This window comes from Bicyclus anynana, chromosome 3 (assembly GCF_947172395.1).
Source record: "Bicyclus anynana chromosome 3, ilBicAnyn1.1, whole genome shotgun sequence".
NCBI classification, from domain to species: domain Eukaryota; kingdom Metazoa; phylum Arthropoda; class Insecta; order Lepidoptera; family Nymphalidae; genus Bicyclus; species Bicyclus anynana.
The window spans coordinates 4,845,117-4,872,938 of record NC_069085.1 but is presented as its reverse complement, the minus strand read 5'-3'; the positions used below and the strand labels follow the sequence as shown (position 1 = coordinate 4,872,938).

At 38.1% G+C, this 27,822-nt stretch overlaps 1 protein-coding gene across 2 annotated transcripts; it reads right to left on the bottom strand.

The window, feature by feature from the left end:
• Positions 1 to 197: 197 nt before the first annotated feature.
• LOC112048294 (cytochrome P450 306a1-like) lies at positions 198 to 19,511 on the bottom strand. Of its 2 annotated transcripts, none has more exons than XM_052891058.1 (8): positions 19,402 to 19,511; positions 14,348 to 14,671; positions 13,352 to 13,497; positions 4,360 to 4,559; positions 3,233 to 3,683; positions 2,584 to 2,730; positions 1,937 to 2,111; positions 198 to 586 (listed from the first exon to the last, which is right to left on the bottom strand). In XM_052891058.1, exons 2-8 carry the CDS (start codon positions 14,667 to 14,669, stop codon positions 402 to 404), a joined length of 1,626 nt encoding a protein of 541 aa, XP_052747018.1. In that variant the 5' UTR covers positions 14,670 to 14,671; positions 19,402 to 19,511; the 3' UTR covers positions 198 to 401. The 2 variants fall into 2 exon arrangements, with proteins under 2 accessions (XP_052747018.1, XP_052747017.1); XM_052891057.1 differs by lacking the exon at positions 19,402 to 19,511 and adding an exon at positions 15,443 to 16,321.
• Between the last annotated feature and the right edge of the window lie 8,311 nt (positions 19,512 to 27,822).

The window sequence follows — 27,822 nt, the reverse complement described above, 5'->3', positions numbered from 1 at the left end:
GAACTTGCCAGACTATATCTTTAATTTTGAAAACAAACAGTGGCAAGATCTAGACATTAGAACTTAAAGCCATACCTCCCATGACGATTAGGTACATGTTGACGGTACCCTAATTTGTCTCTTTTGGGTGTTTAACAGTGGAATTCATAGCCGTTGCAGGGGCATCCCTGGGGGACTATTTACCAGCTGAGTGTCGAATAGAATAAAACACATAGAATTTAAATTCGACACTCAGAGACTGACTGATCCCCTGGGGGCACCCCCACAACGTCTATAAATTCCACTATCATGAGGGCGCATGATCGAAGCCCACCTGTGATCTAACAGAGTTTCCAGTTTGTTGTCGCTGTCGAATTGGCAAAGATATAAGGATTATACACACGATGGCTGATTCAAGGGTTTTAAGAAATGGGTTCACATATATAAAGAAGTTCCGGTGGCATCAAGGAAATGCCCGTATTCCCCTTCATTTGCTCTGCCGTCGGTGGTTCTGATGATAGTCTAATTCTGAAGGCGCGTAAGAGGCGCGCGATGTGGCCAACTATTGACATACGAGACAGCTCATCACCAGGGCACATTCTTTTACCTAAAAATATACTAGTTATTAATATTTAAACAATAGTTTAACGACATAGCTCAACGAGTTGCGAAGCTGAAGTGGCAATGGGCGGGGCACATAGTGCGAAGAGCCGATGGACGTTGGGGTCCCAAAGTGCTGGAATGGCGACCCCGCACTAGTAAGCGCAGTGTTGGCCGACCTCCCACCAGGTGGACTGACGACATCAAGCGAGTCACAGGGATTCGCTGGATGCAGGCGGCTCAGTATCGTGATGTTTGGAAGTCCCTACAAAACGCCTATGTCCTGCAGTGGACGTCCATCGGCTGATATAATGATGATGATGAAACAATAGTTTCATACCCCCTACTTCCTAGTTCTTAGGTTTGGTTTATTTTTATCACAATTATAAAAATTCTAATTAAAAGGAGATGGTCCAAAATTATATGGAGCCCAGGACCTGTCATTGTACCATTACCATACATTGAAATAAAAGAAGATATTTTTTTTACTATTTTTGATTATATAAATCTACGAATTTACTTTTATTCTTTTGAGATAATATTCATTATCTCCCAAGAAATGTAACATTATTAAGGGTAATAATGGCGGATAGATGACGTTTTCAATGCAGTAATCTATTTGACAATTGCTGTTAATTGTCATGTCATGTTGCTCTATGGGCGCCATCTTGATATATCTAACTCAAAAACTTGGGTTTTTATTTTATTTATTTCTTTTTCTTTAGTTAGATTTATTCACTTTAATAAATTTTAATAAAATCCTTGTATTTTTTAAATTTTAATGATACGAGGTACAAGAGTGGACCTGAAATGGACCATCTCCTTTAATAATTTTTATTGATCCTTCAATATTTTTTATGGAATGAAATGAAACTTAAAATTAATATTAACCTATAAGCAATCCCTGATAGGTAACGGGCTATTTCTCTAAAAGGTTAGGAAAATACCGAAGGACGGTTTAACAACAATTCAGCTTCACAGAAGACTACAAAACAGATTTGTACATGCTAGCAAAGAAGATCAATAGAAGCCAGTGGAAAACTAGAACCCGCTTAATTTTCTGCAGCGAAAGAGAGACTCAGCTGACTATTTACTAATTTGGGCTTTATTATCAACCTATCAAAATAAATATCAAATCAATTGACAAAATGTCATTCACCTACTGTGTAATATCCACCAGTAAGAGCCGGATGATATTTGCATACGTCAAAAATAGTGAATTAGTCAGCAGGTAGCACTCACATTGATTTCAAACGATGATGAATGACATTAATAAAAAATTAAATACCAGCTTGAAAAGTAATTAACTCCTGTGGCTTCAAAAGATAATGAATGACATTAATAGAAAATTAAATACCAGCTTGAAAGGTAATTAGCTCCTGTGGCTTTATTAACTGTCCATTCTCGTCGATAAATCGGTTGGGATTGAAACTTTCAGGATCTTTCCAAACACGCGTATCCATATGCACTGCCCACAGCAGAGGTATAATCATTGCTCCCTTAGGTATCCGGTAATTTCTGAAGTAAGCTTCCTGTTAAGATGATAATATTTCAACATTTAGAAGGAATTTTTATTTAATTCCTCTAGAATAACAATATATATTATTATGTTCTACCTACTGATTAGTTTGAAGACGGCGTTAAGCCGGTGTCGTGTTAATTTAACACCCTGAATAAGGCATCTCATACAACGTTATTGTACAATACTTTTATTGAGCATAAAATTTTAGGTTCATCACTGCTCCACAATTCAATACCTGCTAAATTTTTTTGCTGATTGGCAAACTTCACACACGTAGAAAACTAAGAAAACTCTCATGTATGCAGGTTTTCCTCGCGATGTTTTTCCATCACCGTTTGAGACACGTGAAATTTTATTGCTTAAAATGCATATAACTGAAATGTTGAAGGTGCCCCAGGCCCGATTCGAACGTACGATTTCCGAATTGAAGACAGAGGTCATATCCACTGAGCTATCACGGCTTTATAGACTCGTATACTTACTTGTAAACATCCATGAGGTACGCCTAAAGGTACAATTGTCCTGATCCGTTGAGTCTCGCATACAGCCGCCAAGGTGTAAGATAATTTTGTGCTATCAACCACACCCTCTTCGGGATATACAGTTAAAATTTCTTGACGTATCTTTTCCTAGACAATATGATTTTTAAATAAATAGTATAGATAGAAGTTAGTTAATGCATAGATTTATTTATTTTGTAGCAACTAATTTTATCGCTTAGAATTGATATTGCTATAAAATTATTCTAAGTTTGTTTCATCGTAATAAGTAATTTAATAAAAACATCTTATATATACAGAGTATATATACCTTAACAACAACAACTAATATGAGATGAGATACATCAATTGTTGTTGCAGATTGTGTCAAAGAATAAAACATTCCTACATATTATATATTATGTTAAGGTTAAAAAATGATTGGAGCTCTTTAATTATTATATTTGCTGTTAGTAAGTTGGAGATTAGTAGGTTAATACAAACTTATATTTTTAAAAATGTTTAGCGTTCTCAATAACGGCAGTTCTACAATTGTTAACATAAATAGGTTAAATGATGGTGTTAATTTCAAAAAGTAAGTAAGTAATTTCACAAATAACAATACTGATAAAATCATGATAAAAACACCTACTTGTATTTCAGTATATAACGATATATATAACAGGAGCCACGAAAATGTAACAGTACTGGTGTCTAGACTTGCGCTGAATAAGTCCACTAAGAGGTAATGCAGCTGTTCGTCTCTCATCAGATAAGCGGTATCATCTCCATTATCAAATCTCTTCTTTTGCTCAATGAGGAAATTGTCCAGCATGCATACATCTTTTGTATATATCATAACTTTGGGGTCAAAGTAATGAACTTCAGGATTCGACGCGTGTTTACTGTACTTTATACATTTTATGAAACCCTCGGGATGATCGTCAAATATATTTGCATGATCTTTTCGTATGGCTCCTGGCGGTGCTTCCAAACCTATCATCTTACGACGTTTCGCAATGATGCTTGCGTTTAGTTTGTGAGTTTGTGTTTGTGCGTTAATTAGTACTTGTAATGATTTTCTTTTTGATGGAGATATGAATCTGAAATATTTCTTGCATTCATTATGTAGGTAAGTAATAAATAATAGTCATAGTATTTCTGGTCACACTCCGCCAAAATGGCTAGACAGATTTTAAAGAGTTTTTGTATAGGTATTTGGGTAGTATTTCGTAGTTGCTTTTCACACCACCCTAACCCCCCATTTTATAAACGCGATTTTGTATGAACGTATAAACATTAGTCGGGTCAGCAAGTCTATAAAAAATAGCCACTACACAACACTGGACATTTGTTATTTTTCCTCTACTAAACGACTTTACAAACTCATATTCAGCAAATTTATTAATTTTAGCATTTTGTTTAATCTCAATTAACGGATATATTACACAGTTTTATTATTATAACACAGTTTCATAAATATAAGGCAGGTTTATTATAATAGTATAGGTATCTACCTATACTAATATTATAAATGCTAAAGTAAGTCTGTCTGTCTCTTTAGCTGTTATCTTTTCACGCCAAGTCACTGAACCGATTTGTTGGACCTGGGTTGGGTTACTGTTTATCCCAGAAAAACCTATGGTTCCCGTGGGATGTGTAAAGACAGGATTTCACGCTGACGGAGTCATAGAAAACGATCATTACCTTCATATTTGGTAAAACTTGCGTTATTACTCACTCAGCAATAATGGTTAAGGAAACAGTTTTCAATCTCACCGCAGAAAAGGTAGAAAATTCAAAGCACCGGAGACAGCCACCTCAACACCGCCCTCTTTTAGAATTGCTCTCAACCAGTTCCATGTTTTATCGTTCCTTGGAAATTTAAATCCCAATACTACATCAAAGACAACAGCTCCAAAAGAATCAAACAGCATATCTGGTAGATGTATCGGCGATCCACAAGATTCTTTGATATTCTGTAATATGCCGAATTATAAAACGGATTTATAAACCGAGACAAATATTAAAACCTCGTGCAATAAAATGATTGTTTTATTAAGCGTGGCTACGTAATACATGCTAATTGTTTTTATAGCTGTAATTTTTTTCTTATTAAATTTTATTATCATAATACAGATACCTAATAGCCTTCATATACGATGCAGCAAAAAATGTAACACTAACTTAATAACTAATCATCATGTGGATCATCTTAAGCATTTAATTAAATTAATTGTCTTAGATTTAGTTTAATATTTTTCTTCTCTTTCTATTTGTTTTGATTAATTTAGAATAAGTTTAAATATATTGTCAATTTTAATTTTGTATGTAATTTTACTTAGTGATGACGCCAAACGTTATTTTGGAATGGACTGTAAATTTAGAGTTAAATGGTGATAAGAGCAGGACTCTGATAGGATCTAGACGGAATAAGGCACTGACCTGAACATCCACGTGCACGTTTCCCGCCGTCTCCCGAGAGCTGAATCCGCCGCACCACAGGTTTATAAGACGTCACCATATATATTTGATAGCTCGGGGAATAACAGCACTTACGAAACCCCGAGACAATGGAAAATACAGTTTAGGCACACTTTTTACAATTTTACACCTTGCAATTACACCGACGACGGCCGCGTGCGTTTCTTCAATGTTCAAAAAAGTCCACACACCCGCGCAATATCCGCGCGAAAATGTTGCCAACCACAAAATGGTGTGGTCAGTATTTTGTATTGTGCCTTATTTCAAGGTAAGGTTAGGGACATTGGGTTTTTAAATGGTTTAGGAGTAGGTAAGGAATATGGGTATATAAACGCTGGCGTAACCATACGCCCCCCCTTAATGGGTACCCATTAAAAAAAAGCTCCAACCTAAACCGTAGAGTGCTCGATACGTTATGTATATTAAGCGTCCCTATAACCTATTACAATACAGTTTTAATTTATTTTAAGTTATCTTATATTATGTTATGTTATGTTCTATTGTCTACTTATAAACTACCTACTCCTAGCCACTCCTCCAACCCAATATAATTAATTTGTATATCATTGAGTCGGGAGAGGGCACAAACGGACCACCGGACGTGTATAAGTTTTCCCGGACATTTTCACAGTCGCCACACGAGTGACGCCGTCTTTCGAAGGGAACACTTTCTCTACAATGGCTAAAGGCCATGCTAGCGGGGGTAGGTTGTCGTTCATTACTACGACGACCGTTCCCGGAGTAATAGGTACGGAAGGCTTATTCCATTTTTGCCGAATTTGTAGTCCTTGTAGATACTCCATCCTCCACCGATTCCAAAAGGACTGCACGATTTTATCCATTAGCGAATGTCTGTCAGACAAATTAACACGCTTGTCGACTACAGGCGCAGGGAGGGAGTATAACGGAGCAGTATGCAAGAAGTGACTTGGCGTAAGTGCCAAAGGCTCGGACGGGTCTGAGCTCAGCACGGTCAGCGGGCGCGAGTTAAGCACACATTCTACTTGCGTCAGAACGGTGCAGAGCTCCTCATAAGAAAGGATTTGTTGTCCTATGACTTTATACAGAATGGATTTTGTTATTTTGATCATGCTCTCCCACGAACCACCAAAGTGTGGAGAGTTAGGACAAATAAACTTCCATGATATTCTAGTCTCTGCGCATTCTTGCTCTAACTTCGGGTAATACTCTTCATTGAGAAATTTGTAGAGATCCCGAAGGTAGGAAGCAGCGCCTTGGAACGACTTTCCATTGTCACTATGCAGGACCTGGATCGGCCCGCGCCGGGACAGGAATTTTTTAAAGCAAGCTAAGAAGCTCGGCGTGCTGAGTGAGGTGGAGACCTCAATATGAGTAGACCTCGTAGTAAGACACGTAAAAAGTAAAATATAAGCCTTTTCGCTATGTACGCCCCGTCGACGTATGGGAACGTATGAAACAGGACCTGCATAATCGCAGCCTGTAAAACTGAAGGCCTTCAGCCCTGGACGCGTACGTACATCAGGAAGGTCAGCCATTAAAGGATACGTCGGACGTGGTTTAAGTTTAAAGCAGGTGTTACACAAGTGTATCCTTTGCCTGACGATGCGTCGTGCCGACATGATCCAGTATCTTTGCCGAAGCAGGGACATCAAAAGTTCTGGTCCAGCGTGTAAATGTTTGATATGATAATAGTCAATGATAATATTTACCACGTGACCATTACGAGGCAGTACCACCGGATGTATTGTGGTGAAACTAAGTCCAGAATTGGAGAGTCGACCACCAACGCGGATCAGACCATTATCAATGAATGGTCTTAAGCGATTAAACGCCGGTGAACATGTTTTATTGTTTTTAATGTTGACAAATTCATCAGCAAAATGCTGTTTTTGGAGCGCACGAAGCATTTTATTTTCTGCAAAATTTAAGTCGTCTGCAGTTACTACTGGAGTACTACGACGAGGTAGTAATTTTAAAATCCTACAGACGTATACAATTATACGTAAAAGTTTACTCCACGAAGAAGTGCGGAGAGCAAGCTCATACAAAGCATCGTGCTTTGTAGACGTACACAGAGCGTGCGTTAGAACCTTTTCTTCGGGTATGTCTTCGATGGACTGCCCATCTAAGGTCTTTAGCGGCCACTGAGACGGGTGCAGAGAGGCCCACGGGGACCGTGGAACCACAGAGGGTGAGAGATGAGCTTCTCCGGAGTCACACCTCTGGACAAAATGTCGGCTGAGTTCTCAGTGCCGGCACAATGATAAAAGTTGTCAGGCGAGATATTCTCGGTTATCTGAACGACACGATTCGCTACGAAAGTCTGCCATCTGTGTGGTGAGCTTTTTATCCAATACAGAGCGACTTTAGAATCAAGGAACGCGTATGTAGCCTTGATTGGGATGCGTTCGGTGTAATTATCGTGTACCGTGCGAAGCAGCTTCGACAACAAAACACCTCCTAAAAGTTCAAGACGAGCGATTGAGTGCGGTTTCGTCGGTGAAACTTTACTTTTCGCACAGACAAGTCGAACAATGTTACCTGCGGGTGAACCAACGTGTAAATAGACTACGGCACCGTAGGCTGTAAGGCTAGCATCTGACAGGCCTAAGAGTGTGACCTCGCAGTTCTCAGTTACGCCTACATGACGCGGTATGCGAAGTTCATTTAAAGCCGGTAACTCGTCGCAATATTGTTTCCACATCTTAACAATGTGTGTCGGAGCTTCTGTATCCCAATCCAAATTCAGCTGCCAAAGCGTTTTAATCAACATTTTTGCATAAACAACTGTGGGAGCAACGAAACCCATTATGTCCCACAGACGGGCAACCGTCGATAGGATGGAGCGCTTGGTGCATGGTACATCCTTCTGAATTTTAATTTTATAATAAAATTCATCATCGCGCGTGGACCAATGCAAGCCTAAGACTTTATTCACAGTCCTATCAAATTCAACCTCGGTGGGTAATTTGTGAGTTGTAGGAAGCACATCTAACACCTTGCTCGAAGTGCTGTTCCACTTCACGAGGTCCCACCTCGCTCCCTTGAAAAGATCAACCATCTGCAGCGACGTGGTGACAGCTTCCTGTTCACTTGGAAGCGAGAAGGCAACGTCGTCCATATATAGGGCGGATAACACAACGTCCCTTGCCATTGGATACATTGCGCCGTCGTCTTCTACTAGCTGTCTCACCGTACGCAATGCGTGGTAGGGGCTTGACGTGAGGCCAAAACAAACTCTGTTGAATTGGTAAAGCACGAGTGGATCACGTGGGTTGAAGCGGTATAAAAAGCACTGATAGCGACGATCTTCTTCGCGCATGACAATTTGTAAGAATTGTTCGCGGCAGTCAGCCGTCATAGCTATCTTATACAAACGAAAATTTAAAATAATTTTAAATAGATCTCCTTGCAAGTTACGTCCGGAATGTAGCAGGTCGTTGAGAGATTTCCCAGAACTGGATTGGCAAGAAGCGTCTACTACTACCCTCAACTTAGTAGAGAGCTTGTCTTCCCGTATTATTCCCGTATGTGGCATGACATATATAGGGACAGGATCGTTGGAGTCATATAAAGGCGCGGGAGCAATATAGCCTTTCGCGATATATCCTTTTATGACATCGTCATAGGCTGACCTCAATTTCGTTGAAGATTCGAGTTTTCTTTCGAGGCAGTAGAAGCGTTTCTTTGCTATGTCCATTGTATTACCTAATGCATATACATCGTCCTTAAATGGCAGCCCGACTACGTACCTGCCAGTTAGGGGGTCGCGGACAGTAGTTGAAGTATAGAAATCTTCACATTCATCCTCATCGGGATGGTGTATAGGGGCCGAGGGCAATTCCTCAAGCTCCCAGAAACGCTTGACTAACGTGTCAATAGGTTCCTGTATTAAACAGCATGTTAAGGCATTGGTGTTTGTTAAAGGCAACGTGGGCGCATCGCCCATGAGCACGTAACCTAAAACCGTCTGCATTACTACAGGCGCCGACGGGTCGCGGCGTAGGGTATGGATACCCTCAGGGACCAGTAGATGCGGAAACACTGAAGCACCTATTAGGGCATCGATTTTGTCTGGTATGCCGAAATTTTCATCCGCAAGCGGAATGCCTGCCAGATGCGGTAGGACGGACGTATCTACCGCAGCTGTGGGCAATTTATCCGTCACTTCGTCGACAACAAGTGGCGAGATATTAAATTTTATATTATCGTCAAAACGAGAATAAAATGTTAAGTCAACCGTACTGGATTGAATAACCCTTTCCGCTCCGCCGAAACCTCTTATTATAGTACGTTCCGCTAACGTGATAGGTAAATTCAAACGAGCGCAGCATTCTCGCGTAACAAAGTTTGCTTGCGAAGCCGAATCTAACAAAGCACGTATAATTTGCTTATTGCCACTGTAGTCGTACACAACGACTTGCGCGGTCGCTAATAAAACTGTACGAGCGCATCGCATATCTCGTTTCGATATACATTCTTCATTATTGTATGGCGTAGCGCTGGCAGCGGAGCCTACGCTCGTAGCGCATAGTGCTACGTCGGTACGTTCGCCCGCTACGATTGGGGGCGTGGCTTGCCGTTGATCTACGGACGAGGCGCGCGCGCGCGGCGCCGTCGCTGCCGCGTTCGCGGGGTCCCGCGTTCGGTCTCCGGTTCGATTCCCCGTTGGAGCGAAATGCAGTCTTTTGTTGTGTTTTTGACCGCAAAAGCAATGAGCCGGGGTTTCGCACTGTCCTACTTTGTGCTTGATAGAAAGGCAGTTTACGCATGCATTTTTATCTTTAACGCATTTAAACCGCTCTTGGGGTGTTGATAATTTATTAAAATCAGCACACTTATAAAGATATGTATGTGTAATATTTTTACACAGACATTTACACGCAGGATTATCAACCGTACTTACATATGCTTGGTATTTTGGCACATTACCCGAAGTTGAGGGGTTTGATAATTTAGTATTTTTATTCTGTCGTGTATAGGACGTGGGTAAGGTGGAACCCGTTCTTTCGTATACCTTTGCTCGCATACTAACGAAGTCAACAAGGTCTTCAAAATTAGGTATTTTGTTACCCCACTGCAGTTCGAATGCGCGTACCGTTTCTGGATCCATCTTTTGTCTAGCTATATGTAGCAAGATAAGATCGGCCAGATTTTCAATTTTTAAGTTTTTTAAAGCGCTTACTATACTGGCAAACTTGTCAATAAACATTTCAAAGTTCGCTGCGGACGGGGTTTGAAAACCTTTGTAGTTGAACAGATCATTTAAATACGCAGATATTAACAAGAGTTTATCATCGAATTTATTTATTAAAGTCTGCAAAATAAGATTATAATTTTCCGGACATGCGGAGATTCCAGATATCGCCAGTCTTGCCTTACCCACTAATTTGGGTAATAGGTAAAATAGTTTTTCGGCGTCAGTGAGGGATGGATTATCGTCTACAACAGACTTAAATGTGGTATAGAACATCCGAAACGTTCTAATGTCACCGTCGAATTCCATGATCGTTATGGGAGCTAACTTCGGTTTAGATTTTACTAGTGACATCGGAGTTTGTTTGTCAGTCGAGTAGGCATCTGAACACTTTGTATGGGTTCTCTTAATTTTATTATACAAGGTATCGAAAGCATAAAGACACTTATAGTCCGGTGTCGACTCCTCGTCTAAGCCTAGCAAACAAGCATTATATTGGTCAACTATAGACTCATATTTATTTCGCAACGAATCTATTTGTAATGATTCATCTAGAAAATGTTCCCTTTTATCGACGTTTGTGAAAAGATCTGGATCCCGTGTTAAATCATAAATATTTTGAACAATGCCAAAAATTGCCTCACGCTTAGCTATTAATAAAGTTAACTTAACGTCTTTGGTATCCGTTTTAGGCGGCATCGTAATCGAGCAACGAAAATAATAAAGATATTCTTTGTAAACGCGGGTATTTGCTAAAATCTACACTTCGCGTATTGCAAAATGCTCAGCAGCTAGCGTCTTTGTTAATTAGGTCAAGTAAAACCCAAACGATTACAATAGGTATACACGTCGCGTACTTAATGGCGCGCGGTATAACTTATGAAGGTGGCTACAGTATTTTGTCGTATAATATCGCATAAAATACTCAGCCGATCGTAATCTTATATCCTGATTCAAACTAATAAGTGTTACCGGAATAGTTCGAAGTAGATTGCGCGTCGCGTATCGTCAATGTTTGTATAAACGGCTACAGTAATCTGCCTTGTATAGAATGCTGTTCCGTTTTACTTCCACTAGATGAAAGCGGCGTATTGCTTGGTTAATATTATTTGTTTTAAATTATGTTAAATTTCTATAAATACAGAATATCTATTGAAGATGTATATAAATAAGCATACGAATCGTATTCTAGCTAGCCGGGGAGATCAGATATATGTGATTCTATGCCGATCTAATCGAGAAAATGATGACGCAATACCTAACTTATTTGTTTTACGTATTTTAAATGTTTTGTTACGAACAATTAACTTTAATTCCACGTATTAGAGCCTTTAAACTCGTATTCTAATAGGAAATTAGTTGTTAATATAGTTGATAACTTGATAACTTGTGTGTGACCAAACCGGTAGGTTTTAATTTTACCTATAACTTTAATTTTACGGTAAGTTACTAATACACATCCGACTCGTATGGACCACTTATGATGACGCCAAACGTTATTTTGGAATGGACTGTAAATTTAGAGTTAAATGGTGATAAGAGCAGGACTCTGATAGGATCTAGACGGAATAAGGCACTGACCTGAACATCCACGTGCACGTTTCCCGCCGTCTCCCGAGAGCTGAATCCGCCGCACCACAGGTTTATAAGACGTCACCATATATATTTGATAGCTCGGGGAATAACAGCACTTACGAAACCCCGAGACAATGGAAAATACAGTTTAGGCACACTTTTTACAATTTTACACCTTGCAATTACACCGACGACGGCCGCGTGCGTTTCTTCAATGTTCAAAAAAGTCCACACACCCGCGCAATATCCGCGCGAAAATGTTGCCAACCACAAAATGGTGTGGTCAGTATTTTGTATTGTGCCTTATTTCAAGGTAAGGTTAGGGACATTGGGTTTTTAAATGGTTTAGGAGTAGGTAAGGAATATGGGTATATAAACGCTGGCGTAACCACCTAGTAATTTAATCTAATAATTGTATTCAATTAATTTGTTGCACTTTTATGTGTTAAAAGTATACTTTTTTATTAATTTTGACATATAACCTTTTTTTAAACTTGACATATAATTATTATAACAATGTTGACATGTAATTATATAAAATGTAATGTGCACCTAGTGTTAATATACATTGTTTTTTAATTTAAATTATATCCTATTGTTTTTAATGTTTAATAATTATGTGTATTGTTGGCGTGCTTTAAATAAATAAATAAAACGCCTGTCTGCCTGCATTGGAGTAGCCTGGTGGGTCTAAGCTCCATATCCGCTCTCCTATAAGGAGTATGGCCAAGTCTTGTAGTGAGCCGTTAAAAATAGGCTGATGATGATTGTTAAAAATAATCTTTCAGAATCATTTTTAAAATTGTAAGGTAGTTAAAATTAATCGCTCAGAATCGTTTTTAAAATTGTAAGGTAGTTAAAATTAATCGCTCAGAATCGTTTTTAAAATTGTAAGGTAGTTGAAAATAATCTCTCAAAATCGTTTTTACAATTGTAAGGTAGTAAAAATAATCATTCAGAATCGTTTTTAATATTGTAAGGTAGTAAAAATAATCTTACAGAATCGTTTTTAAAATTGTAAGGTAGTAAAAGTAATGTCCCAGAATCGTTTTTAAAGCTGTGAGATAGTTAAAATAATCTCTCAGAATCGTTTTTAAAATTGTTAGGTACTTAAAAATAAACCCTCAGAATCATTTTTTGAAATTGAAAGGAAGTTTACATAGATATGATATTGTCGACATTTCATTTTTAAGCTTGATTGTTGTGATTGATCATTATTTATTAGTTCTATTGATTTGTTGTCATTAATTGGATCTTTTAGAAGTTGTTATACTCACTGAGATTTCGTAAGGTATAATATATTATACTTTCAAAGTAAATTATTTATTTTAATCAAATCGTCACGTCATTATTTTCTATTGATCCTAGCGGTCTTATTTGTAAACGTGGATTAGGATTTAAACCTTAAATTAATTTAAAGTAAAGTGAACTTTAAATAGCAGTGATTAGTTTTACTTTACTTTGAAGAAAATTGAGGTTTAATCCATATTTATGAATATGGGAAAAACATAATTATTAAACAAAAAAAAATACTTGAATCAATTCGTCGATGTCATCTGATATTCGTTTTGATAATTTCTCACGAGCAATGCCGTGTTTGATCATGCCAATACTTTTGAGCAGTGACGTCACAACTTTCCTTTGGTCCCTCCATAGAGCATTCTCGGCACAAATAATCCCTATAGTAATAATAAGTAATTTAAAATTAATTGATCTCCACACTCCACACAAGTAGTACAATTAATAATTTTATGGAAATCTTAAAATAAGTGTTTGATTTTTTTCTTTTTCCACATTTACCTCTTATAATAAAAGGACAATCATGTAGAAAATTTCACTTTAAAACTGGCCAATTTTGCTGTAACAGTTTTAGAATTATTGGTAAAGAAAATTATACCTAAAGGCCTTGAAATATAGTTCAATATTCAATAAAATCCCAAATTCAGAGCAAATTCAACCTTAAGGATTGAGTTTAAGGTTGAATTTGCGAATGCGACTACTTGAATTGAGTGCCAAGAAGTCGTGTATGGCACTCACTGAGTGGGGAGGTTTTTTGGTCGCTGATTGTACATCCACTTTTTAATAGGATCAAAGAATATCAATGTTTTTCCATTTTATATATACCTATGTAATGTGATGTGATGTGTGAACAAAAAATTTCGTTTAAATTAATTTTACAAACACACATAAATTTTTAAAAGCAAATTGGAAAATAAATGTTATTTTAGGAAATCTGTTTAGTTTCTTGACGGCCCTTCTCATCAGAGTCGGCTTTCCGAACTACAGTTCGGAAAGCCGACTCTGATGTAATCTAATTGCAGGGCTAGTCTCAATTAGCAAAAATCGATATTTCAAAAGTTATTAAAAATTTTAAACAAAATAAATAAATAATTTTATAAATATTTTATACAATAAAATCGTTTTAACATAATCAACCGACTTCAACACAACACAAAATTACTTAACCGATTTTCAGCTTATATGGATAAAGATTAATTAAATTATAACAAAGAAAAATTTAATATTTACCGTTGCCTTTTGTAATACCATGACTCAAGTACAAAGGCGCGCGCCCTGTGAAGGCATCCTTAGAAAATGCTTCCCTTATTGACTGATGATCAGACAGAACCACAGTATATACTCCCCCCATTTGTATACCGTAGACTGGACCATACTGCTTCGAGAGCTCCGTCAGAGACAAATGCGGGTAATGCCGGTCAAGGAAAGGTAGGTAACCAACAATGGGTAGACCCCAAGGTCCAGGTGGGAGATCCTTCCATTGATTCCACTTTTTCAGTAACACCCAAATTAGCAAAACCAACGCCGCAAACCATAAAACTCCGAGAGCCATATCTAAAACAATATACAGGACAAATATATATTTTTAATCCTACTAATAAACGCGAAAGTTTGTATGGATGTTTGTTTGGATGTTTGTTACTGTTTAACGCCGCAACTACTGAACCGGTTTGGTTTAAATTTTGAATAGAAATACACTTTACACTGGATTGACACATAGGCTACTTTTAATCCTGGAAAATCCATGGCTCCCGAGGGATTTGTGAAAAACTAAATTTCACGTGGACGACACCGCGGGCGTCCGCTAGTTACTTATAAGTTTGTGTTTAAGAGCCTTTTTAATATTATAACCATACATAAATCAGTAGCTAAGTAGATTTAACGGCTGTATTTGTTCTATGGGTACGGTTGTAAATACAGGCACATGAGGTTTAAATAACTATGCTTCAGATCGACCGGTACATGAGCCAGCTTATTATATCATCATAATCATCATTAAAAACCCATATTCGGCTTAGTGTTGAGCATCAGTCTCCTCTCAGAAAGAGAGGGGTTAGGCCTTAGTCCACCACGCTGGCCCAATGCGGATTGGCAGACTTCACACACGTAGAGAATTAAGAAAATTTTCAGGTATGCAGGTTTCCTTACGATATATTATAATTATGCCTTAATATATGCCTCGAAAAATTACTTTGTTATGAACGGTCTTCCATTTGACATTAGATTGCTCATTAAAGTAGGTATTTACTAAAAACAAATCATAATAAAATAATGTCCGTTATCTTTCTGAAGGTTTTTATAGATTAAAACATGTCTTACCTATACCTTTGTTATGTACGTTTTATGTTATGTTTAATAGTACCGAATTCCATTATTGTTATTCGCACAATGTCTCGCATCATTACACTTTCGTTCCGCTAATTTCTAACAAACAATATCAAACACTTAAGACAAGAATTTATAGCTTATATGTTAGCAATCTCACAAGATGGTAACTAATGATACGGTCTACGAAGGGCGCTACATTACCATATAAGGAAATAGGATTTAGGAGTTTATTACACCCGTTGTGGGCTATTGGATACCTAATTGGTGAACCTAATTTGTTTCCAGAGCACCGTACCGGAACGCGTTGTTTGGTATGTCTTTGTAGGCTAAGGTAGCGTGCACACTGTCTACTTCAAAAAGGTAAACTTTGAGCGCTAAGAGAAGTATGCTTTAATCTAAACCACCTAAACTTATCTACATATCGACGTCTTGATGGAACGACAGAGAGAGCGGTATATATTTAGACATTTAGTATAGTTTATGTAAGACAAAATATTAATTTGTACAAGGAGATTTAAACCCACGTCTTACTAGACACGGGTATAAGTTAGTTATTTCTGCATATCGTCTCCAAAGAGTAAAAAAATCTTTTGTAGGTTTGGGTGTACTCTTCTATAACAAGATCTCCAAGACTGTGATGGACTGCCAATGCATAGCTTTAAGCAATGTGTTAAAAAACATTTACGAACAACAACAAACAACAATCCGTGACTACGTACATCGAAAAAAACATTACTTATACCTACTTATAGGTTAATTTTAATTTTGCGTGTTTACTTGTCACCATTACATTAGAATAATGTTTAACATATTGTAATAAAGTACGATTTAAAAATACCATATTGTTGATTTATTAGGTTAGGTTTAAAGAATATGTGCTCAATAAAAGACTTCTTTAACATGAGAACATTATTTCTTAACTTATATTATTAATTCGCCATAATATTTTTACTATTACTAGCTCAATTCTATTAGGTCTTTCTTCTTCATTCATAATTGAAACTTATGTGAATTACAAGATAATCTAGATATGTAGTGTCAAAATATTTATACAAGAGCCCGCAATCCCCAGACCTTCGTCATTTTATAAAAAGCTGAAAGTTGATCAGCTCATGCTCCTACTATATGTAACCTAGTACTAGGTAGCCAATTATGGAGTTTGGACCGTGGTGGCTTTGGGAGGTAGCAGGTTTTAAAGATCCAGACCCTCAACCGTTTAAGTGTAAAGTGTAATTTTTTCATGATTTAGAGAGATTATATTCCCAGTCGCCAGTCACTTAGCTTCGCGACAACCCTTTGAAAAACACTATTTAGTTTTAAACTTCCAGACTCTCTAGCGAAAGATTGCCATGAAGCCTGGCGTCTGGCGAAGTGTCTGGCGAATGGGTATTTCTCATATTATGTTGATAAAATATAAAAAAATATATATTTTATACTTTGGTGGTTGAGACTTGAGGATCTAGATCCTTGAAACCTGCTATCTGTTTAAGCCATTTCGGTCCAAACCCCGCATAATTGATCCCAGCACTTATCCATAGTAGGAGCATGAGCTGGCAAACTTTCAGCTTTAACAAAATGACTCGAATGTAAACGAAGATCTGGCTGTCACTGGCTCTCCGTCTATAAGTTTTGTTTTGTATTTTCGCAGCGAGTTTGCAAATGTTTCGTTTGATTCTTTTATTTGTAAGATTTCGATCCTAACTTCTGTAATTTTCTCTTGCATTGGTGCGTTCAATTGGATTCTATATACCTGTCTAACAGTGTACCAATACGAGTAAGTTCCAGCCGTACTTCTTTTATTTCATGATAACATTCATAGTCGCGGTTAAGCGGTTGTTTTATTTGCGATACGTTGTTTGCGGGACTAATAATTGATAAATTCGGCTGCGATAAGCGGACAGCTGTGGAGATTGTTGACCACTTATCAATCACAGCAATGAACACAAGTTTCCAAATAACAAAACTCGGACAATATACGTAATACGTTTTTTTTTCTGAATCTGTAAGTGCCGTAGTCTCCTTAATGGGACCTCAGCGGCGTCACGAGGGGTTTTGGGCGAGCACAGAAGCATCGCCTGATGAAACCCGAAGGCAGAAGCAGAAGAGATGGGCGGAACGACTCTCTAGAGGGCCGTTCTGGGTGTATCAGTCCAGGCACCCTCGAGTTAAAAAGGTCACGTCCACGTGACGTCAGATTATGGGGACCTCATCTTCGACGGCGAAGACGTTGTGTAGCTTGTGTTTGTTGTCTGGGAAGCGTTGTCGGTCGTTATGTCATCGTCAGGATCGAAAAGTAGAAAAGTAGTTTAGGCGTCTAGATCTACAATCAGCATTGGGATCGGGGGTGTAGGTAATACGGTGCGTCCTAGCCTATCTAAGGAGCTATTAATTAAAAGTGAGTAAGTACTTTACAAACGAGTTGCAGGGAGCCACTGGATGCTGGCGGCTCTAGATCGTTGTGCTTGGAGGTACATGCAAGAGGCCATTGTCCAGCAGTGGACGTCTATCGTCTGATAAGGTAAGGTAAGGTAAGGTAAGGAAGTATACTTGCGTGGTTCCCTGTACTCCTATACGGCGAATCGGAGCAAAAGATAGAGTCAAAAAATAACCACTGCACTCTTTAACTGACGAACGTTTCACACATTATAACCGATGTAAATACCAGTAAAGGTATATTATTTTTTCAATCCTGACTGTATTTAATTAATTTGTATGTTACAATTGAATTTTTAAATATAAATTTTTGCTTTATCTTGTACACGTCTGCGAAGGTGAAGCGACGATTTCATATAGTGTTTGAATAACAATAACAATAATATTTTTCTAGAATCACCTTCAATCTACGTGTAGATAGCAGTCTGTAAGTTGAATTATAATTATGCGTTATCGCGTTTAAAGGTGTTAGTGACGTGCGGTACAATCGCATACGAAGTATTTAGTTCTTTGGCATCTTTATTAACCTCTGAAGTAAAAAGAGGGGTGTTATAAGTTTGACGAGTCTGTCTGTCTGTGGCACCATAGCGCCCAAAGGATTTTTTTGTATTTAATGTGACTTATGTGCGAGTGTTCTTAGACATGTTTGATGAAATAATGATGATATTCTTAATTGATTTATACACGTGCTACAATAAGCTAGCATTGAGCCTGTCGATCTTAGGCATAGATGTTATGCCTGCCATGTTATGACCACAATCTCACCTGATGGTAAGTGATGATGCAATCTAAGATGGAAGCGTCCTGCCTTGTTTGGAGGAGGATGAAAATCCACACCCCTTTCGGTTTCTACACGACATCGTACCGGAACGCTATATCGCTTGGCGGTACGTCTTTGCCGGTAGGGTGGTAACTAGCCACGGCCGAAGCCTCCCACCAGCCAGACCACCAGCCAGACCTGGGCCATTTAAGAAAACCTCAAAACCCAGCCGGGATCGAACCCAGGACCTCCGTTTAGTAAATCAGCGAATACCACTGCGCCACAGAGGCCGTCATGTGCCTGCTATTTCACATATACAAGAAAATACAACAATTCTGCATGGGGACAGAAATAAATATGTATCTTCTAAGCAAGCACGTTCCACCTTAGGCCACATCCACACTTAACATCGTGAGATTGTGGTCAAGCCCGAGTTTATTCCATACTAGCTGTCGTCGCGCGGTTTTACCCGCGTGGTTCTCATTCCCGTAGGAATACGAGTATAATAAATAGCCTATAGCCTTCTTGGATAAATGGGCTATCTAACACTGAAAGAATTTTTCAAATAGGACCAGTAGTTCCTGAGATTAGCGCATTCAATCAACCAAACAAATAAACTCTTCAGCTTTATAATATTAGTACAGATAAATATATGGCTGTAGTGCGAACGAGTTCTATTACAAGAAGTTATTAGTAACATTAATACGGTTTAAATAATTATTACTCTTAATAATAAGTAAGTTTAAGTGGTTATTTTACTCACTCCGTTAAAATTCCACAAGCAAGACGTCTCTACTACGAGTAACAAATGTAAATTTTGGATCGTCTGAAGGCGATCACGTCCATCAACGAATAGCCAAAAATGCTCCTAACTTGTGTTACGACTAAAACTTCTTCTAAACATTATTTTTAATTAGTATATTTCGAAGGCGCACGGCAGTTACAGCGCGGCGGGCCAAGTTTGTCAGATTTACTTATGACTATACAAAATAAACTTTGTAAATGTTATTTAAACGGGTACATTCCACGATAAAACGACGAGATTTTTATTGTCGATATTTCGACCCAGTTGAATGGATCGTGGTCACGACGGGACTGAAATTGCCTAAACATTTTGACCTAAACAGCCAAAAACGCGAGGTTGTTGAAAAAAGAAAAAGAACAAAGAGGGTAGATCGATTCTGCCCCTAACAGCTGACTTCACTTCTCATCTCACAACTTCAGTTGTCGAAATATCGACAATAAAAACCTCGTCGTTTTATCGTGGTATATACCCGTTTAAATAACATTCATAATGAACAACCACGAAATAAGTTTAAAATCATTAGTTTATAAACTTTGTACTTAAATAAGGGATAACTTATTAACCTACATTATATGTCGCTTCAACCAATGCTTTATCTCTATTACGAGTATAATGTAATCCAGTGAGAGCCGCTATAATAAGGTTAAGTAATTACTTCTACTTTAAAGTCTCAGATATTTTATTAGTCAAAGAAAAACTTTTTTTTATTTTTTTTATTCTCTATAAGTTAGCCCTTGACTACAATCTCACATAAGTGATGGTGCAATCTAAGATGGAAGCGGGCTAACTTGTTTGGAGTAGGATGAAATTGACACTCCTTTCTGTTTCTAAATTATATCATACCGGAACGCTAAACCGCATGGCGGTACGTCTTTATCGGTAGGGTGGTACTAGCCAGCTAGCCAAGGCCGAAGCCTCCCACCAGCCAGACCTAGACCAATTAAGGAAACTTCAATCAGCCCAGCGGGGGATCCAACCCATGACCTCCGTCTTGTAAATCCACCGCGCATACCACTGCGCCACGGAGGCTGTCAACTAATAGGCTTATCAAGAATTATGTTAATCTTTTTTATGTATAACTACTGTCATACTTGTTATGCCTTTAATCGATACTAATATTATAAGGTAAGATTTGATTGTTTGTATTGAATCCAAAACTACTGAACCGATTTGAAAAAATATTTCACTGTTGGAAAGCTACATTATCCCGAGTGCTATAGGCTATACTTTATCCCCGTAGTCCTACGGGAACGGGTACTAGGCGGGTGAAACTGCGTGGCATAGTCTATACTAATATTATAAAGCTGAAGAGTTTGTTTGTTTGTTTGATTGAACGCGCTAATCTCAGGAAGTACTGGTTCGATTTGAAAAATTCTTTCAGTGTTAGATAGCGCATTTATGGAGGAAGGCTATAGGCTATATATTATCCCCGTGTTCCTACGAAAACGAGTACTACGCGGGTGAAACTGCGTGGCGTCTGCTAGTATAAAATATTTTTAGTCTGGTACCTACTGAACTTGACCTTTTTTTCATTATTACATGCCAATTGTTGATTGTGTTGAAATAAAATTATGCTAATTATACCCACCACGTTATAATATTGTTATTTTCGTCTTGACCTTGCCTATTATTAGTAGGTTGCCGCAGATTTTTAAGTATTTAAGATACGGAACACCCTCAATTTCAGGGTAGAATTTAAAGTTAATAATTAAAGATAAACCGTATAGTAGGTGTCCCGACCTAGTTAAAATATATACAGGGTGTCCCGTAATTAATAGATAATACGCAAACGGTACACCACCTCATCATTATCAACCCATATTCGGCTCACTGCTGAGCTCGAGTCTCCTCTGAGAATGAGAGGGGTTAGGCCAATAGTCTACCACGCTGGCCCAATGCGGATTGTCAGACTTCACACACGCAGAGAATTGAGAAATTCTCTGGTGTGCAGGTTTCCTCACAATGTTTTCCTTCACCGTTTGAGACATGTGATATTTAATTTCTTAAAATGCACACAACTGAAAAGTTGGAGGTGCATGTCCCAGACCGGATTCGAACCCACACCCTCCGGAATCGGAGGAAGAAGTCATATCCACTGGGCTATCACGGCTCTACAATATCTGCCTACTTGGTTAAATTTACTAATAGTTATCACTTTTTACGGCTATTTATAGTATTGAAAACGCATAAATTTTCCCTTTATCTGTCCCCTTAGCAAGAAAGCCGTTTATCTCTAGAATATAGTAGTTTATTAGGTAGGTACCTACATAAAAAGGTTATATGGCATGTGCATTCTTTCATGCTCGATATATTTAAATGCTTCTAATACTATTCTATAGCTTAGTTACTACAGAGTACATCACGTAAAATCTTTTTTATTCCAAAAAAACTAAAACATTAACATGTTAACATTAAATTTAACTGCTTGGCTATTAGAACTTATGATGCTTGAAACGGCTTAAAACAGTTTTTAACGTTGTTTTCCGTTTAAATCCTACTTGTTTTCGAAAAACTAAGTAAGAAATTAATGCGTTTATTTTATAAAGACACACAAAATGTTCTTGATTTAAATTATATAATATATTCTTTTGAAATTTAAATAATCCATCAGGTGGACTATTTTCATACACACACAGCATCCATAATGATAGTAAATTATTATTGTAGTAGGAACATGGTCAAGACATATTCTGAATGGCAAAAATATATGCAGGAACTCGAGAAATGTGTTGTTTTGTGAAACCCTATTCTTTTTGATTTTCTTTCTGACCAAACATAAATAAACTATGGACCTCATAAGAAGGCTCAGAGTCATACAGCGGGCGAATTGAACGAGCTATGCTTGAAGTATCTCTGCGTGATCGAATAAGAAATGAGGAGATCCGCAGAAGAACCAATGTCACCGACATAGCTCAATGAGGCGCGAAGCTAAAGTGGCAATGGGCTGGGCATATTGTTCGAAGAGCCGATGGTCGTTGTTGGGGTCCCAAGGTGCTGGAATGGCGACCCCGCACTAGAAGCGCAGTGTTGGTCGACCTCCCACGAGAAGGACTGACAACATCAATCGAGTCGCAAGGATTTGCAGATGCAGGCGGCTCAGGATCGTGATGTTTAGAAGTCCCTACAAAAGGCCTATGTCCTGCAGTGGCGGTCCATCGGCTAATAAGATAATGTTGACGATAATAAATTTCTGCCAGGTTAGCAGATAAACCTAAGGTCACACCAACGCGTTCTGAATCCTGTGTCCGCGAAGGCGATTACGTTTCAACAACGACCAAATATGACGCGTACGTTTTAACGCCTCGGTTATAACCAGTGGCGTAGCGTGCCTCGCAATGGCCCTGTATCAAAATTTGTTGGGGCCCAAATATAAATGGGGGTAAAATTTTTTCACAAAAGAAACAAAAATGCTCGCTTATAATAAATATAATTTAGCCTACAAGTACGTTTCTAACAACTTTTGGACGTACGCTTAAACCAGGAAAAAAGAGATTGTTTTTTGGACTATTGTCATTTCTGAAGTGAAACGCAGTTTTTGTATGTTTTTTTCCGGTACTCACCAGTTTCAGGTAGTCATTTATCATTAATCAGAGTGAGATTGTGGTTATCCACAATCAATTTATTGTAATACACCATTGTAATAATTTTTACTTTTACACGTAAGGGACCTCTGAAGTCCGGGGGCCCCGTATCACTAATACGGCGGTAGCTACGCCCCTGGTTATGACGTCATTAATAAAAATGGTACTCACAGCATCGTCGTAGTGCTGCGTGTGTAGTGCAGTTGTGCTGCCCTCTCGCGAGTTGCATGGCGACGAGTGCCTCCTGGAGCGGCCCTCCTCCTCGTACTCCTGGCCACAGAAGATACCATCAACGAGAGACCTTGTGAGGTTGACTAGGCATCATGCCTTCATCATGACGATGTATAACATGATGCAAAACATTAAATATGGGTTTGCATTAAACTCTGCAGTTGAATGAATGTTCTTTTGATGAAAATATAATTTTTTGAAAAGCTTTCGGTCTATTAATACTAAATGTTTTTCTCAGTAAAACACTATTATTGATTTAATAGTTGATATAGTGTTAAAATCAAAATTTTCATGTTACAATGGTCTGTAAGTTAAGCCAAAGTGTAGGTAATGTCATAATTTTGTTCTATTTACTCGTAAAACGCTTTGTCAAATACTTAGGTATACATACAGCTCGTGCGGATTAACTTGACACCTGACTCTAATGATGTTTGTACTGTGTTCGTATGGATGTGTTTGGTAGCCAGGTGTCAAGGTAATGAGCACGGGTTATAGTTACGTCATCACTCGTGCAGACAAACAAAGAACGTCACATGCGGGTAAAGAACAAGCACTAAAACAGTATTTTACACCAATTCACCGACGAATACCGAATTAATTTTATTATTAAGTAAAAAGAGTTAATAAATTAAATAAATTACTTTTCAGTATTCGACTGTATCATATTTTTATCAATTTATATATCAACAGGTAACGTACTTTATTACCTAACATAGTTAATACATAGATTGTTTTTTATATTAAAAAATTATCACTTACCTGCAATTAATAGCTCAAATAAATTCTCACAACTGAAAACAAAACCTAACACTAATTAAATATTGACGTAAATGAATGGTATTCCTGTAATGAAATATAAATAAAAATTGACAAAGAAACTATACATACAGATTGTACCAAACACGTGTATCATTTACAGTAGTTACGAATATCTCCGAAAGCTTTCGTGATAAACCGAGTTCAAAGCAGTTTGATTTGAAAGGTATACGAGTGATATTGCGAGGGACCGAGATCTGACTGAATAGAGGGTCGCTCTAAAGTCAAAGGTGCAATTGATTTTTGAAGCTATTTTTGAATAGCTTCAGTTCTAGCTTTAGATTGTCATGCTAATTTTGGGTCTATGATATCATATAGAGATGGTTATAGGTGTCTGGTTTTATAATTACACGTGGAGTTATTGAGGTTTTGCAGCCACAATAACTATACATTTCTGTGGCCTGATTTACAGTCGAGAGATCTGAAGTTGGATGCTTGTCGTGAACTATTAGCGTGCTCTTATAAATTTATCATAATCGTTATGCTATTTATTAGAGGCAAAATAATTAATATTCGTCATTTTAACAGAAGGGCTATCTATTAACATTATAAAGAAGATGTCATCGGTTAATCAATAATATCGACGCACAGGTAGACGATTTTGGGTTTCGATACACTGCCGTGTGATATTCGTGATCAACCCATATTCGGCTCACTGCTGAGCTCGAGTCTCCTCTGAGAATGAGAGGGGTTAGGCCAATAGTCCACCACGCTGGCCCAATGCGGATTGGCAGACTTCACACACGCAGAGAATTAAGAAATTCTCTGGTGTGCAGGTTTCCTCACGATGTTTTCCTTCAACGTTTGAGACACGTGATATTTAATTTTTTTAAATGCACACAACTGAAAAGATGGAGGTGCATGCCCCGGACCGGATTCGAACACACACCCTCCGGGATCGCAGGAGCCGTGATAGCCCAGTGGTGTGATATTAGCTAGGCGTATATATCACCCGGTAAATAACAAAAAAAGTTTCAGGTTTTGAAATTTAATATGATAGCCTAAGATTAATCTACAATCCACTGAAATCTTGTAGCTTGTAGCATACATTCCTAACACAAGTATATCGTTTAATTAGAGGCTAATGGGGAATGTTAGACGTGTTTAAAGACATAGTTATAATATGGCAACATACCTACTATAGTATTAGCTATTACGTCATATACAAAATTACAAATGCCCCATTTGTAATTTTTTACCTTAAATACTACAATCAGAGGTGTAACTACCTATACCACCTGGGTCTCTTGGCGAATGATTAGGTGCAACGTTAAAAAAGGCGTCACATTATTTTTTTCAAGTTTAGATTTACTTTTGGTCTCAAGGCATCACGGACCGAACCCCTTTCGAGCTCGTTGCAATTTGCCAGCCCTGCAATTCTCTAGTTACACCACTGAACTCACTGACTGTTTGTTACATTTACCTACTACTAAATTTCTTTATAGAAGTTATCGGGTACACAGTCCTGGACTAACTAAGCTATTTAAGCAATTGCTTAAGGCATCCCGCCTATACTAAAACCATACTCGAGGAGTAAATTAGAAATGAGGGTAGAAAACGGATGCCATTTCATAACTTTTTAATTTAATATTATGTATTGTTTTTTTATAAAATATTATTCAAAATATATTAACTATATCTAATTATTTTAAGCTTATTAATCAAATTTATTTTCATTAATTTATTATTATTATTAGGTGTAAAATGACTAGCGATTTATACCCTAATTTTTAATTCGTTTGTTGGTAAACAGTATTCCTCGAGTATGGCTTTAGTATAGGTCCGCGCATTTTAAATTGACGCTTATGATAGGTAGGTACATATTTATGGTACAAATACGTAGGTATTTTTTTTTAAATTATTGTAGTTCAAATAAGGATAGGGGATCCCACAGAAAAAGATTGCTTAAGGCATCAAGATAGTTTAATCCGGGACTGCAAGTGTGGGTATGTTTATACATAAATACATAAACCAGTGCATGTGTAAAGAATAAGTTACTACACATTTGTATACGTCTAAGTTTAAATATAGAATCAAAATGAAGAAATGCAAGATAATCAGTAGCATTTATAACAGAGACTTCCCATCCACTCGCACCGTCTCGAGGTCGAGTCTCGCATCATAATCAGCCCGACATTGGCTCCATTCATGCGACTGTTCACACAGACATGAATGGAGAGTGCTTGAGCGTGACCAACTTGTGAAAGCCACTTAAATGCATATTCGTATTGTGAACTAGTGGACTGAGAGTCTGCAGTGGTCAGACTTACCTCATTTTATGAATACTAAGAGTTTGCCAGCTTAATTTCCTACCTTAAATAATGAAGGCTGAATATTTTTTGGAGTTTAATCCTTAGAAATCGATTTTTCATATATATTTTACACGATATCGTACCGGAACGCTAAATCGCTTAGCATTATGTTTTTGCCGGTGGGGTGGTAACTAGCCTCGGCCAAGGCCTCACACCAGCCAGGCCGGGACCAATAAAGAAAACCTTAGTCGGCCCAGCTGGGGATCGAACCCAGGACCTTCGTCTTGTAAATCCACCGCGCAAACCACTGCGCCATGGAGGTCGTCATATATCTAAGTACCAACTGTGACTTCACACACGCAGAGAATTAAGAAAATTCTCTGGTACGCAGGTTTCCTCACGATGTTTTTCCTTCACCGTTTGAAACACGTAATATTTAATTTCTTAAAATTCACACAACTGAAAAGTTGGACGTGCATGCCCCAGATCAGATTCGAACCCACACCCTCCGGAAACGGTGGCAGAGGTCATTATCCACTAGGGCTAAAACAGCTCTTAAGTAAGCCTTTAGTTAAATGTAATTATGTGACGTAAGGATCACACAGCGGGCGATGGAACGAGCTATGCTAGGAGTATCTCTGAAATGAGGAGATTCGCAGAAGAACCAAATTCACCGACATAGCTCAACGAATCGTGAAGCTGAAATGGCAATGGGCGGAAACTGGAATGGCGACCCCGTAGGTACTAGAAAGCGCAGTGTTAGTCGACCCCTCACCAGATGGACTGACGACATCAAGCAAGTCGCAGAGATTCGCTAGATGCAGGCGGCTCAAGATCGTGATGTTTGGAAGTCCCTACAAAAGTAGTTCCGTCTTAAGTAAATATGCTCGCCACGGATCTTTATGTTTGTGAAGTTAGCTGCGGAATGAGTTATGCGCATTCGTACAGACGCAAACACTCTCCGTCCGCGCCGTTTGTACCGTTATTGATTCATTGCGTAGTCATTTGTTGCTAACTTCACAAACACAATAATCTCGTGGCGTGTAAACACGTTTCTTGAATTTTGGATCTTGTAGACACGCATGTCGAATATTATAATCGTTCAGTGAACATCAGCGTGAACAATTTATTGCCACTTAAATATTTTAAACCGGCAAAATGAGGTATGTCTGACAGTTGCAAGCCCGATATTGCGGCAGCGCGTACAGCGGTCAAAATTCGAACGTGATTCATTTAATATCAATTGAGAGTTTGTGAAGTTTTGCGGTTAAAATGTATGTAGGCACATGAATATTTAATTTCCCTATCGACAAATGTAAATCAATCTAAACCTATTTATAAAAATCGCCGGATTACATTTCGGGAAAGTGTTGGACCTATTTTTAACCGAATTGTAAAAAATCGGTTGTCTGTACTCTGTAAAGTCGGTTTACTGACGATAGGTGAATGTGACAACAACGTCGAAGTAAATAAATAAGATACTGTTCGCTTTTCTAAAA

What these genes read in the sequence shown, in the direction of transcription:
- LOC112048294 (XM_052891058.1), bottom strand. Translation starts at nt 14,669, where the DNA reads ATGGCTCTCGGAGTTTTATGGTTTGCGGCGTTGGTTTTGCTAATTTGG. An exon ending in TGGTATTACAAAAGGCAACG is followed by an intron (nt 13,498 to 14,347) that starts GTAAATATTAAA and finishes TTATTACTATAG; the next exon opens with GGATTATTTGTGCCGAGAAT. An exon ending in GCTAATTACCTTTCAAGCTG is followed by an intron (nt 587 to 1,936) that starts GTATTTAATTTT and finishes GTATATTTTTAG; the next exon opens with GTAAAAGAATGTGCCCTGGT.